Source organism: Gambusia affinis, linkage group LG04 (assembly GCF_019740435.1).
Source record: "Gambusia affinis linkage group LG04, SWU_Gaff_1.0, whole genome shotgun sequence".
In the NCBI taxonomy this organism is placed as follows: domain Eukaryota; kingdom Metazoa; phylum Chordata; class Actinopteri; order Cyprinodontiformes; family Poeciliidae; genus Gambusia; species Gambusia affinis.
Window position 1 is genome coordinate 14,088,449 of NC_057871.1, and position 14,936 is coordinate 14,103,384.

General features: G+C 36.6%; 2 protein-coding genes across 2 annotated transcripts in view; one reads left to right on the plus strand and one right to left on the minus strand.

Annotated features, from left to right (window-relative positions):
* Positions 1-10,854, plus strand: pus10 (pseudouridine synthase 10). The gene is made up of 17 exons (XM_044115539.1): positions 1-129; positions 245-511; positions 1,256-1,342; positions 1,429-1,463; positions 1,548-1,662; positions 1,996-2,057; positions 2,256-2,301; positions 2,966-3,030; positions 3,115-3,200; positions 3,962-4,087; positions 5,276-5,332; positions 6,042-6,118; positions 6,654-6,709; positions 6,813-6,930; positions 7,164-7,306; positions 8,163-8,262; positions 8,826-10,854. The coding sequence occupies exons 1-17, from the start codon at positions 4-6 to the stop codon at positions 8,862-8,864; spliced, it is 1,605 nt and encodes a 534-aa protein (XP_043971474.1). The 5' UTR covers positions 1-3; the 3' UTR covers positions 8,865-10,854.
* akt3b (v-akt murine thymoma viral oncogene homolog 3b) overlaps positions 10,147-14,936 on the minus strand; it is a 25,281-nt gene continuing 20,491 nt past the window's right edge. The window contains exon 14 of the mRNA XM_044115541.1: positions 10,147-13,937. Within this exon, the coding sequence (XP_043971476.1) occupies positions 13,852-13,937 (86 nt within the window). The 3' untranslated portion in view covers positions 10,147-13,851. The remainder of the gene's footprint in view (positions 13,938-14,936) is intronic.

A 14,936-nucleotide genomic window follows, 5' to 3' on the forward strand; every position in this document is an offset into this window, starting at 1 on the left:
GTGATGCTGCCGCTGAAGGAGAAGGACAAACCCATCGTTCAGAAGCTTTTGTCAGCCGGCTGCTGCGCTCGCTGTGTCCTCAGGTTCTGCTGTGTGAGCGTCCAGGCTGCTTATCGACAAGCACAGCATGTAGGGCTGCATCCGATTCTGCTGGTTTCAGCTTATTTCTGTTGGAAATCATTGTTGTGTGTGTCCAACCCAGCTAACCAAAGCAACAGTCTACTGATTGTTTCATATTTTGCAGGAGACTCTTAAAGAGCTTCAGACTTTCATTATGGAGAAGGAAAACAACAAAGTACAGGATTCAGCAGACTTCAAGCCCCATGATACTGATTTGTCTCAAACTGTTGAAGACCCTCCCTGTAAAAAGGCCAAACTGGATCCCACAGAGGCGGTCCAGTCAGAAACAGATGCTGCTGCCATGGTAACGCAGAAGAAGGAGGAGTCAAGTGTGTGTGTCGTATGTTTGGGAATCCTGCAGGATTTATGTGGCCCAGATCAGGCAATAAAGGTTTGCATTTGTTAAAAATTACTCTCTACTTTTTAATTAAAGGTGCAGTATGTAACATTTGTGTGCTTAACTGCACATTATTAGGCAACACAATTCAAATATATTGTGTTTTCTTTTGTTTTTTCTTTAATCTCGGAGTTTTATTTTGTAATTTCTGCCACTTCCCAGAGCATTTTTGACTACAAGGAATACACTTTAAAGCTGCAGTCTGTAACTTTTAAATGTTTGTTGTTTTTTTTTACATATTTGTTAAAACTGTCACCATGTTGTGACAGTTTGTTATAAGTGAAAACATTGATCTCCTTCTCTGCCCCTGAAAACACAAACAGTCAAACAGAGCAAAGAGGAGGATCTTAGCGCTGTCAATCAACTCACGAATGTGCTGTACAATGTCCTAGTGACTGAGAAACAACTTGCAGTTGCAAAAAAAAAAAAAAAACATTGTCTGTGGTCATGCTAACTAGCCTTAGCATTCACAACAGGTTGTGCTAGCAGAGTGCAATGGAGAGAAGAGGCATGAGCAGCGCTACACAGAGGGTGATTGACAGCACTAAGTAGGAGCACATGGAGAAGGCGGAGGAGATCGATCTTTACACAGATTATGTCTCATACCAAACCATCACCATGTTTTGTTTTTTTTTATGAAATTTGCATACTGCATCTTTTATTTTTGTTACTAGGTTTTAGAATGTGATCAATTCTCATACTGTCCTAAAGTTAAAATCAGCTGCTGCGTTTCAACAGATTGTTGAAACAGTGAAGGCCCAAAACTATGAGTTTGACACCCTTGTGTTGTCCGTCTCTCTGCCGGCTCAGCTCTGTGTGCGTGAGGTCAGTACATCTTAGTCAAACCCATTCTATTTATTCTTCCATCCCAAAACAATCGTATGCTAAAGTTTTATTCTTTACCTCTTCAGCACTCCTGTTGGCTCCATGTGAAGAAGGAAGTCAGGTGAAAGAATTGATCTTGTGTTGAACATTTTGAACATTAATGTCTCCAAAGTTTTGGACAGTCTGAGTTGGTTTGGTCTTACAGACAGAAAGGTTTAGTGCTGGATAAAGATGATGTCATCCAGGTGAAGGAGGCCTTCAAGTGGATCATGCAGGGTCTGGTCACAAAACAGCTGGAGGGCGTGGCTGTGGTTAGCAAGGTAGGTGAGATCCAATCATAAAAATCACCGCCTGTGGAAACAAAAACTCAGAATCTATTCAAATAATATTGGACCGAAAATTATAATGAATTAATTTAAGAAAAATAAAAGTGAAACAGAAGACAAAAAGTTGTACAAAACAACAACAGAAGTTGCTCCACTTCAGCGTAATTTGTTGGGATTTTATGTGATAAATTAGATGCAGAATTCAAAAAGGTTCAAGTATTGTATTGTAATTGTATATACGTCGACTGGGTAATAATGAATACTACACGGAAGATAATATTTTCAAAACGTGTGTTCAGTTATTGGTCATTCCTGTTACTGTTTCAGAGTCCGTTTGAGGTCGGTGTGGAGTTCACTCATCCAGACACAGAATCTGACTGCCACTTCCTGTGAGTCCTCAACTCCAAAACCTGTCACATTCCTGCAGCGTTAAGTAAAAATGGAAATCAAAGTTCCTGAGACACCAGCCGTAAAAAAAGAACAACAAATCAATTTGACTGAACGGAGATAAAATAGTGATCAGTTCATACTTGCACACAAGTTTCAGATTTTTATTTTGCCTGCTTTTAATCCTCTTCATCCTGCAGAGCCAAATGCTGTCCTGACTGCTTCAAACCCACCAAGAACAAACAGGTAAAGATGTTAAAGGTGCTTCTTTGAAAAGGATAAGGTAGGATGTTCACCACATTTGTTGCACAAAGTCATTCTTAGATAACGAGATTTTAGTCTGATCAGAATGAGCTGTTTTTGGGCCTCCTGTCACTTTAAATCCAAATAAGCTGCTACTAGCCAAACTCCCAACTCAACATTTACACTCAGAAATGGCTGCAAATAGATACACAATTATACAACTCACATCTTTGAAAAGCATTAGTAGAGCCTCCTTCACAACCAACAACAAGCAGCAAGTGGTTTCTGGATGGCAAGTCAACAACAAAATACTTGTCTTTTCCAGCAGCCGTTGTACAGCAAATACAGCAGTAAAACCAGCTAACCAAACGTGCTGGAACTCTGCTCGCATTGTTAGGCAACAGAATTTGGCCAGGCTGAGGTTGCTAGGTAATGGTGCAGTGCCAGTTGCATGTGTGGTTTTTGAAATCAAATAATGGCTTTTTTTTAACACTTGGGGCTGTTTTAGAAGCAGTTGGGACTCAAATACAGGTAAAAAACATAAAAAAGTGAATTTTGCATAATAGGTCCCCTTTAACTTCTGGTCCACTGATACCAGAATCCAGTTTCTGTACATCACCGATGCTGTGTTTGGTGCCTCTTCATCTACTTTTCCTTTCTTCTACAGTCGGTGTTTACCCGCATGGCTGTGGTCAAAGCTCTGGAGAAGATATCAGATGTGAAGTTTTTAGAGTAAGTAACGCTGAAATGGGTTGTCTCTACAAGGTGTTTTGTTTAACATCTATTGCTTTTTTTGTGTTTCCTTTCTTGTTCCAGGCATTACCCCTGTCCACCATCAGAGCCGAGCGGCAGCTGCACCCCTCAGGACATCCAGTGTCTTCACGTCTCTGTCTTCATCGCAGGTAGAGCAAGACAATAAGAACCTTTCTTTACTTATTTACTGTCTCATTTCTACTTTCATTTCTATGTTATTGAAATAAAGGTTGAATTATCTTATATATATTAAACACCATTATTGAAATTGGGGGATTTTTTGTTAGTTTGGCATTTTGTTCTCGGACCAGACATTTCAAACCATAAAATTTTGTTATATTTTAGTTTATCTTGTCCTTGCTGTAGAATACTATCACAAAACATAATCAATAACCATAATAAATGTCATATAATAATTAATTTTAGCTTATTTGTATTGTTTATAATAACCTTCCAGGACCTCTCAGGTATTCTGGTCTGCATCCCCAAACCACAACCACAATTCGAGAAGCAGCATTCAGCTTCTATGCACCACAAATGTGGAACAAACGTCCAGAAAACTGCAATACAGCTGAAACACTGAGTCCCTTTAAATCTAGAGTAAAAAACCAGCTGTTTAGAGTTGATTTTTAAACATAATAAATTAAACATAGATGAACATTTTAGAATGCTTAAATGATTTTGGTGATGGCACCCATCAAAATGTTTGTTACTGGTTTCCTCAATTATTGTTGACTGTATGTTGTACTTTATTGCTGAAATGTGCTATACCAATAAACTTGATTGATTTATTAATTTTACCTCCAAAACGTTGTGCTGGAAAAATTTGAAAACTTATCTTTAAAATGGTTGAAACATTCTTGAATTTTACGGTGGGAAAACTTTTTAACCCCGTGTTCCCACCGGTTAGGGAGGTACAACAAGTTCTGCCGCAGCCTGCCTCAGACTCCCTGGGTGATCGATGGGGAGAGGAGGATGGAGTCTTCCGTGGAGGAACTGATCGCCGCACCGATCCTCTCTGCCTTCAGAGCTGACGGTGAGTCCACATTTTAAACCCAAACCTCACCAGATTATGTCGCCAAAGATTTGTGTTCTAGATCAGACTAGAGGCCCGCGGGCGCCCCCTAGTGGCGTACAAGGTACTGCAGGCAAACGATCGTTTATTTGCCGTGACGTCAGCTCAAAGTACGACGCTACAGCTAGCTTACTAGACGACTTATGTTTAAAAATAATAATGGATAAGGTGCTTAAAACCGGGTTACTCAAAAGAAAAGCTGAAGATATCGGTGGAAAGAAAACAACGTCAGGATTACTTATATGATCGGAGGAAGCTCAGTCAGTCCTCCTGAGAGTATTGATGTGTCGTTCACGGACGATTCGGGTCTTTTGAACGGCTCTGTGCCGTTAACGGTAGTACTTCAGCTTCAGTTGGCGAAAACTGTCCTTTGTTTTTTATGACTTTACTCGCACGTCAACAACTATTATAATTTTTATTTATTTAAAAATGATTAAATTAATTAAACACAAGTGATAAATAGAATTGAGAGAATTTGTTGGATAATTGTATATATGAAATTTTATTTTGTGCATATTTTATTCAAATTTTGTGCTTTATCCATAGGACCTGTTTTGTCCCTCTTCTCAAGAATCACTGATATTTAATGGTGCAGAAGAGGATTTTTGTGTTTGGCAAAGCAACTTAAGTCTATTTTTCTTTCATTGTGCTTCTAAATTACAAATGGCCCTAAAATGTTATTAATACACAACACTTGGTATTAAACAACAACTTATTTAATTGCCCTTGTGTTTGAAGTCGTTGGACAGATGAACATTTTACTTTCATTGCAGGCACACAACATTTGAATATATATAAAATTAAATTAAGATGTTGTGTTATTGTGGGGTATTTTTAAGTTAGGTAGTCCGTGAGTGTTTGTTAAACGGGTTAAGTGGTCCTCAGCCAGAACACGTTTGAGAAACATTGCTCTAGATGTTCGCTGAAGTCATAAAGAAACAAATTGATGGAGAAATTTAAAGTTAAAACTAATCTCTGATTATTTGAGTCAGGTATTTGCTTGCAGCTGGACGATAAAAGCGTCCTGAAAAACAAAAACAGCAAAGGGTCTAATTCTGTGCTCTTAACTCTCTAAGTAATTTACATCAACTCCTCAAAAAACTGTTAAATTTTTTAGGAAAAATAAAATGTGTTTTCTTTTTGTGGCAGGATTTAATTTCTCCTCCTCGGGCAGAGAGGATGTGGATGTCCGAACGCTTGGAAATGGTGAGACTTTGTTTGACTGAACGAATTTAAACTGTTTTTCGAGTTTCCTGATGAAACTAGCTAACGAAACAGAAATGGAAATCTTATTTTTGCATGATTTTATAATAAAAACACATTTATATTAATCAGTTTGTGTTTTTAGACACTTAATGGCCATAATTTTCATACGTTTAACCTTTTTTCTGACAATATATGTATTAATTTATTTGTTTTGTTGTATTTTTCTTTGGCAGAATGACAAGCATTGTTTTAATAAAGGTATTAAGTTGGCCTTTCAAAATAAAGTAAAGTTCTGGGAAACGTTTCAAAACAAAACTTGACGTCTTTCACTCATTATCAAAAAAGTCGGTATTTCTCATGGCCTTTCAAAATAAAGTTCAGAAAGTTTACATTCATTTTTAGTAGAGTCAGTGCTAAATTCACTGTGAAAATAAATCAGTGATGACTGAAGGTTTACATTTCATCTAACAGATAAACTTCAAAATAAAAGACTTTCTCTTTCATTGGATGGATTAATAAATTCACTCAAAGTTCCTTATTGGTTAAAATTATAATGTTATGTAGTATTTGGATGTCTTTAATTCCATTACAACAATATTTATAAGGCAAGGACTAAAACAAGAGATAATGATGTTGGCTGCTAAACTCCAATTTACATAATTATAATTTGTTCTAGTTTTTTAAATTTTGTTGCTTTTTTCTTTGGCAGGGCGTCCATTTGCCATGGAGCTGCTGAACCCACACAGATCTCGGTTCAGCAAAGTGGAAATGAAGCAGCTGCAGGAGGTGATGAATGTCAAATAAGTGTATTTTATTAAAAAAGAAATTCTACTTTTTCTTTTTAGAAATGACTGTTATTAATTTTAGTTCTTTGTCTCTTTCTAAGGCAGTTCAACTTTTCTGCACACATTTTAATGTTAAAGAGTTTTAACTTACTTTCAAATGTGAATTTCACTTTATCAATAAAATTGTAATTTGTAAACATAAAAACCTGTCAGTTTCTACAGTGTGAAAGCTTCAGTCGTTACAGACTGTCACAAGCTCTACGTTTGGTTACATTTTGCAGTTTTTTTGGTCTTAATTTTGAATATTTCTCCTTCTAAAAACAGTTATTTGTTTTCTTTGTATGCTTTTAATTTGAAATGCACTTCAAAGTGTAAACTGGAATAAACTTGCACGTGCATCCACATTGCTCTGGTGTTTTTGGAATATCCAAACCCTTTCGAATTGATTTCTTTATTTGAAAGTTTGTGGAAAGTTCTTGTAAACGGCAGCTATGCTGTGTTGATGACATACTTTTATACTTTTCATCTGATTTCAGATGATAAACAAATCCTCAGATAAGATCAGAGTGAGAGATCTGCAGATTGTAACCAGGTAAGACAACTGGTACCTTATATTTCCTCTCTTGATGTTACAGTGTTCACAGTACGAGTATCTGGTAGAGCCATTCTCTTTTCTGTGTTTTTGTAAACTGCAGAGAAGCCATGAGTCGGATGAAGGAAGGAGAGGAAGAAAAGACAAAGTCTTACACGGCGCTGGTCTGGACTCAGAAATCCATTGAGAATGAAGACATTTCCTTCATTAACGACATCAAGGTGCTCAGTTTCTGTCGGTTCTGATGAATTCATCGTGGTAACGTAAAGTTAATCCCATCGTGATATGAAATGTATGCTTCTCAAAATAAAGTAAAAGAGCCAGATTCTAAAAAGGATAACTGTAGTCAGACAAACATGGCGTTAGTTGAAGTGACGTATTAATATTACTGTTATCGGCTTCTGTGTTAATAACAGCCAATCAAGAAAAGAAGATTTTCACTTTCTGTTAGCAGGATCTGACTCTGGATCAGAAGACTCCTCTGAGGGTTTTGCACCGGCGGGCATTGGCAATCCGGCAGAGGGTCATCCACAGCATGAACGTCCGCTTCGTGGATTCACATCACTTTTACCTCGGATTGAAAACTCAGGCTGGGACGTATCCTCACTTAAAGTCTGACCCGACCGACACTATGATAGACTGAAGACGTCACAACCATATTTATATCATGTGGAGTGGAGTCCTACATCCACTCCTATCCCTGAACAGGATAGGATATGTTTAAGGGCTGTACAAAACATTTTTATTATATTTTATGCACAAAATGAGCTGTTTTAGGGCCCCCAACTCAACATTTACACTCACACGTCAAAAAACAATTCTGTTTGTTTTTTCCCAACCTTTACGCGACAGTTTGAATAACACAGGTCGGATTTTTTCCGAATGCGACCTAGGCAACTTGGATGTCCGATCCGATCTTGTCAAATGTGCCCTGAATCTGAATGGCCAGATCAGATACCTGAATGCTCAGATTGATACGTTCAGGTGTCGACCTGATCGTCGTTGATACACGACAAACGTCACTATTCTGCATCCGCGGGAAGAAAAACAACAACATGGCGGATGGTAATGAGGATTAAGTTGTTAATGTACTGGGTTGTCGAACAACAACGTCAAAATCGTGAGATATGCTCCTCCATTAGCGTCTGTTTACTTCAGTAAACACTGATCTCTTCTTCTTCTTCTTTTTTATGGCGGTTGGCAAAACACTGAGCTCGCTCTCCTTGTGTGACGTTATTGCGCCTTTTACTGCACATCCAGGACACTTTCAGGTCATTTACCTTTCACACTGGAGATCAGCTTCAAATCCCATATATTTGGAAGTGTGAAGAACCGCGACAAAAAAAACCCAAACTGATTTGACAAAAAAAAAAATCGTACTTGAGTCACTTCAGTCTGCAATGTGAATGTAGCCGAAGTTGTTGTTTAAAGTTCCTCAATGTCGGTCAAACAGCTACATCAAGGAGTTTGTCCATGGAGATTTTGGGCGCACTAAACCGAATCTTTGTCAGCTGCTGAAGACCGACACAGACATCCTGGAGCTGGACGTGGAGGTGAGGAATGTAACGCATATAAAATGCTTCCCTGAACAGGATAGGATATGTTTAAGGGCTATACAAAACATTTTTATTATATTTTATGCACAAAATGAGCTGTTTTAGGGCATCTTGTCACTGCTGCTGCTGGCCACGCCCCCAACTCAACATTTACACTCCCACGTGAAAATGACTGCAAATAGGTGCGCAATTAAACAACCCTAGAAAAGCAGAAGTAGAGCCTCCTGCACAGCCAACAAGAATACAGCAAGCGATTTCTGGATGGAGAGTCAACAACAAAACATTGGTGTTTTCTGGCATAGGTGACCAAATGTGCTGGAACTCAGCTTGGGTTGCTAGGTGACAGGCAGAGCTCCACTGTGGTTGCTAGGTAACAGGCTGTGACATTCAGAAGGTTTCTGAATCGGTTCATTTTCCAGACACAAATAAACATCAACTTATTGCCAAAAAATAGTGCTTGGTCTGTTTTTAGAAGCAAATGTAAATTTTAAAAAGTGCAAAACGGTTAAAAATATTAATAATGTGTGTTAATGCTGAGTCTAACTGGTGTTTCTGTTCAGTCGGTGGATGTGGACTGGCCTCCACCCATACCAGAGTGAACGAGAGGCCGCGGCTTTGACTGGTTCTGCACTGACTGGTTCCTGTAGGTGCTGCTGGAATATCTGGAACTGGAAACCTGGTGTCCATCTGTCCAGCTCTGGATCAGCTTTTCTGCTTGAGTCGACGTCACGTATGAACGCATCTTCAGTTTGATTACATTATGTGTTTAACAGCCCTGTCTGGTTCTGTTGTCATATGTATTTAAGTTGGGGAAATTTTTGTAACCAAGTCCATTAAAGGATGTAATAAAGATCCTGGTCTAACTGTGACAGGTGCACTATCAAAATGTCTTCCATTACTTTTGCTTTAAAATGAATTTGTTTTGTTTTTCATATATCAATTTAAAAAAGCGGCACCTACAACTCTCAGCGTAGTCATGGTAACCTGGTGTCGCCTCTCAGTCTCATTGAGGGACTGTGGCTGCCACCAATTGGCTGGACCTCTGGCGAATTAGGTCAGTCACTTCAAAGGCAGTGGAAATTTATGCAATCAGGTATTTTATGTTTTATATTTTGGTCACTATTTTGTAGAAATCAATTTTCACTTTAATGTTCAAAGGGATTTTTATAAAAGCGATAAAAGGGTAAAACTTCCAACAGGGTGAATACTTTTTATAGGCACTGTGTGATGGCACTGCAAAGCTGATCACTTCCTCAAATAATTCATGTCATTATAGCCAAACAGATCTAATGTCAACACAACCCAATAAAATTTTTGTTTGACATTTATTTTATCTTATTCAACCCTGAAGCTCACTGATTTGAAGATTTATTTCTGTAATTTAAGAACGTGGGGTCCAAACCTGGCAAATTTAAACTACTGGAGAGATACAAAATTTATTTAACTAAAAATGCAACAATTAGCTTACTGTAATTTTTTTAACGCTGAATGACAAACCAAATTTTTATGAAATTTGTATATTATTAAAAATCCAGATCAAAAGGACTTTGGACCGTAAAAAAACAACCATTTCCAGATTTTTGGGGTCATCAATTGTTTTCCATTTTGCGGCCAAATTTTAGTTTTTGACTTGTCGTCGGGGGCCGAAACAGATCATTCCAAGGGCCACAAATGGCCCCAGGTCCACACTTTGGACACCCCTGCTCTGAATCAATAACATCTTCATGATTTCAAATGTATTTTATTTAATTTTTTCGCCTACATGTATCATTTGTTCTGCTTTTATGGAGGAAAACACTAATAAACAAATAATCTTATTTTTGTCTGCTGGGTATGGACAAAGATTTTCCCAAATAAAAGAAGTCACAACTACAAAAGAAAAACCTGAAATGTATTTCTTTTAATTTAATTCAAAATAAATACTAACACGGCAATGCAAGTCCACTACTGGGTTCTTGCCCTAATGTTTTGGTAAGAAAACAAACAAGCAAATGATCCCAAAAATAGAAGAAAAAAAAAATTCAGTTAATCCATCATCACCTTTCAGAGACTTTGAAGACGTGCCTGTTTTTCTTTTTCAATTTCTTTTTTTTTTCTTTTTACAACATACAAGATAACACTGTGTAGAATGACAAATATAAATAAAACGAACACTACGGTACAAAAAATGGGAGAGAAGGGAGCGAGGACCGGTGAGTTTGCAACAACCTGATCAAACCACCGTTGTTAAAAAAAAAAAAAAAGAAAAGAAAAGAAGAGAAAAGAAAAAACAAAAAGGTCAGCCAAGGTCCCACTTTTAGCTTTTTTTTTTTTCCAGAGATGGTGAAGAAAACAGTTCAGTGCAGACTCCATGGGTACAGTGATGTCCTCCAAGGGTTCAGGAGTCGGGTCGTTTCCACGACGACGATGACAGGAAGGCGGTGGGGTACATCTCCATGAAAACGTCCCCCATGTGAGATAGGAAGTAAATTTATTTATTCATTTAAAAAAAAATAATAAAATTAGTGGTTAAACACCGTCCTTTTTTTTTTTGTTTTCAGTCGTTGCATTATTCACCTTGTCTATAAGAACATAAAATAATTTTTCATTTTTTTTTTATTAAAAAAAAAGGAAAAATAAAACAAAAGGCATTGCATATGTACATCAAGAAGTTTTGAGAGACATTTTATCTGGCAGTCATATCACAGTCTTGGTGTTTGAGTGTCTCACGGCTCAGTTTTCTCGTTATATGCGATTCCTAGATACTCAGATTTGTACACGTGTGTAAATAAATCTCTCATAATACTGACGGCACCGATGGACCAGGACACACAAACTGCTTCCTGCTGCATCTGTGTGATAAAGTTAACTTTCTCTACACCTATATTGTTTTTTATATTAACATCAGACTTTCTGTGTGTGTGTTTATGTGTGTTATTTGCCTGTTCATGAGATGTTGTGTGGATTCCACGCTCCGTTGAAATCGATTCAGCAACTAATATTTAGTGTTATTCATGAGTTGTGTGGGAACCCTGACGGTTTTTGCGTTGGTGGTATAATTCCTGGAATAAATCAGATCTGATGATTTTTTATTTTTTTTAGAGTGAATAATAATGCAAAACCCTATTAATAAAGAAAACTCACACTGAAGAACTAAAAAAAAATAATTAATTTGAACAACAGTGTATTGGAGCCATTGGAGAGAGAGAACGAGAGAGAGAGAAAAAAAACCCAAAAAAAAAAACAAAGTACATTTCTGCCAAAAACTTAAAATCTCAAATAGAAAAACATAAAAATTTCTGGGCTTAAGGTGAAGAATTTGCTAGAAAATGAAAACAGTCAAAAATTTCCAGGACTTTCTTTCTAGAACTTTTTTTTAAGATTAATGTCCAATTTATTTCTGAATTACTTCTACTTAAGTTTTGACTTTTCAAGCTCCCTTTTTTCTCGAACACTTCTGAACATTTCACATTTGACACATTGAGATTTGAGTATTTAAGAAAACGGTCGGACACAAGGACGTGCTTTCTTGCTGATGGAACAGCATTTAGTTTTCTGTAACATTCAGAAGCTTTGAACACTTCAGTTTTTTTAAATAAAAAGAGTTTTCTATTTTAAAAATATATATATATATTTTAGATATTTTAAAATAATAATAAAAAAAACTAATTTTTTTGACCAGACTTAAGTTTGACCAAGCCGCTATGTGAGCCAGTGAAGCCATGAGACACAGTTAAGTATTAAAAAGTCAAATTTTAGATACAGTTAATTTAAACTGAACCAGTTCTGTGGTAATAAGAACACAAGCTTATGTTTTGAAAGATTCGCTTTAAGATGGAAGTGAAATGTCATTTAAATTCAATGGGCTCTTTGAGAACTCCCCCTACTGGTGAGCCTGACAACAGCAACCGTTTTTCGCAAAACATCTGATTTATTCCGGAGTTTAACCGCCAACACCTACCAGCGTATTAGGGCCACTATAAAATAATAATAATAATAATAATAATAATAATAATAATAATAATAATACATTTCCAGACAAAAAAACTTAGAATTTTTTAGATTTACCTCAGAAATTTTCCAGAAAAAAACTGAAATATTTTTAGCTCTACAAGTCGAAGGTTTTAGACTTTTGAAACTCAAAAAAATTTCCTTAAGTTCCAGTTCTGACTTTATGAAATTTTTTCTTGAAAATTTCTGAACTCCATTTTTGTAGCTCATAAACTTTCAACTTCACAATTAGATTAATTTCTAAATTAATTTCAGAGTATATTTTGATAGAAATTTTCAACTTTTTGAACTCAGAAAGTTGAAAAAGTCAAAACTTTTCTACTCTACGAACTCAGAATTTCCCATATTGTTTAAAAAAAATGTCTTTTTTTTTCTTGCAAATTTTCAACATTTGAAATTCAGAGGTTTTCTTGTTTCTTTTAGAAATTTTCTGACATTAATCTCAAAAGGTCTGAACTTTTTTCTCAACCATTTTTGACTTTTGGAGCTCAGAAATATCCCAGCTTTTCAATCATTCTTCGGATTCCAGAGTTTTTCTAGTGGTAATTTAGTCCTTTTATTTAATCTACAATGACAATAGTAGGTCGCTGTCCACACCAGTCAGAGCTGGAGGAGAAAATACACGTGTTTGTAATGTGTTTGTAATGTGTGTGTGTGTGTGTTTTATAAGTGTGCGTGCTTTGACAGCATCCGCATCCCACATGCATACAGTACACACATACTTTAAACTACATTTGCCCTTGTCCTACAGCGAAGATGAGAAACCGAAGAGTGGCAAAGTCTGTGGAAAGCTGGAGCGCAGAGCGGAGTCTGAACCTGCTTGTGCTCTGGAGCGCCTGAGTGAGCTGTGCGGCAGTTTAGTGTTTCAGAATCAGGAACCATTAAAGAAAAAAAAAAAGTAGTGACTGCAGCGATGAAGGAAATGGTACACTCATTCTTTCTTTTTTTTTTTTGCTTTTTTACTTTTTAGCTGATTTTCTTCGCCATGGTTTTAGAAATGTGTGCCACCACGACAGATGAATGAGAAATGAGTGAAACATGAGCCATGCACTTTTCCTCAAGACTCAAAATCCGGCTGCCCTCTCCCAAAAAACAAAAACAAAAACAAAACGACAGACGACAACAAAACCACCCTGTCTGCATGATACGAAACATCTGCACACATAAGGCAACATTTTTGGTTTTTTGTTCCCTAAAACGGCTCTTCGAAACCAAGTGCAAAAATGTCAAAGAAGAAAAAAAAAAAAGGGCAAAAAAAAAAAAAGATAATCGCAAAGAGAATGGGCTTAACAACTTAAAACCGATGGAGAGAAAAAAATAAATAACAAAAACATTGCCTTCTGCAGTAAATAGCGCTGAAAATGTAGGAGACTTTTTTTTTTTTAGTGTGGGGAGACCAGCTTGAGTCTATCCCACTGTGCAAAAACTTCTTTTAAAGTCCCTAAAAAGACTTCTTCACGTCTGCGACGAGGCAGACGGGGAGAGAAAAAGGGGAGACTGGTAATTCTTTTTTTTTTTTCCTAGAATGGCTACGCGTTTTCCTCAAAATGGCCACGACCGGGGACGACGGTGGCTGACTGGGACGAAGCGCTCAACTCACTCCCGCCCGCTGGCTGAGTAGGAGAATTGTGGAAAATGAGGCCGTCGCTCGTTGTCCGCTGCGTCCATCCCGTCCTCGTCGTCTGAAAAATGTAGATCAAAACAGACGCAGAAATCAGCTGGATCGGTACAGTAATACGAGAACGTATTCTCACCCGTTCACGTCTTCAACTCGTTGCATCACAGACGCTTTCCTAAAGTGATTTGAGAAAACGGATTGTTTGAAAAAAAAAAAAAAAAAAAAAAAAAAGGCCCTCAAGAACAAATAAAAAACATGAGTAGGAATATTCACACCCTTTGTTGCGACACTTGATTTGAGTTCGGACTTGAATCTGTGTGGTACAGATCATGAGACTTAAAGATAAATCACTAAAATACCAGAGAACACCAGCAAAAACTGATCAGAAATTGGACTTATTGATTATTGAGAAGGCTATAAATAATTGGACTTTTTAGAATATTTTTAGACAACATATAAATCGAAACTAAACACATAATAGTTTATTTTTTAAATCAAATTTTACATAATTTGATTATTTTTTTTGGGGGGGGGGATTTGTCTCGGTCTCTTTTAGAAAAAAACAAACTCTGTTTAATGGAAATCTTTTTAAATATAAATATGCCATGAGTATGAATAATTATGGTCTTAATGTGCCAACGGTTCTTCAATACAATAATAATAAGAAGGATGAATTCTTACGTACTTAATATTTGTTAATTTTTACTTTTTAAATAAGTTTTGTTTTATTTAATGCTTTGTGTCGATGTTTTAAAAGAAAACATACATGATATATGCTTTTCATTAAGGCCACATTCCTCTATTAAAAGTAGTTTTTTTTTTATTGTAATATTGTAATTCAAATGTCATGCTTTCATTCGCTGCAAGTGGAAATTCATTGTAATTAACAAAAATAAAGGGTTTCATCTGGGTGTAATTAATCTGTATAATGTTTCACTTATAAACTTCCTGAAATAAATGGACTTTTAAATAATATTCTAATTTATTGAATGGGTCTGTACAACCAACACACGGGGATTCAGATGATGACGATAATAATATATAATCAAGAATTTACTTAAAG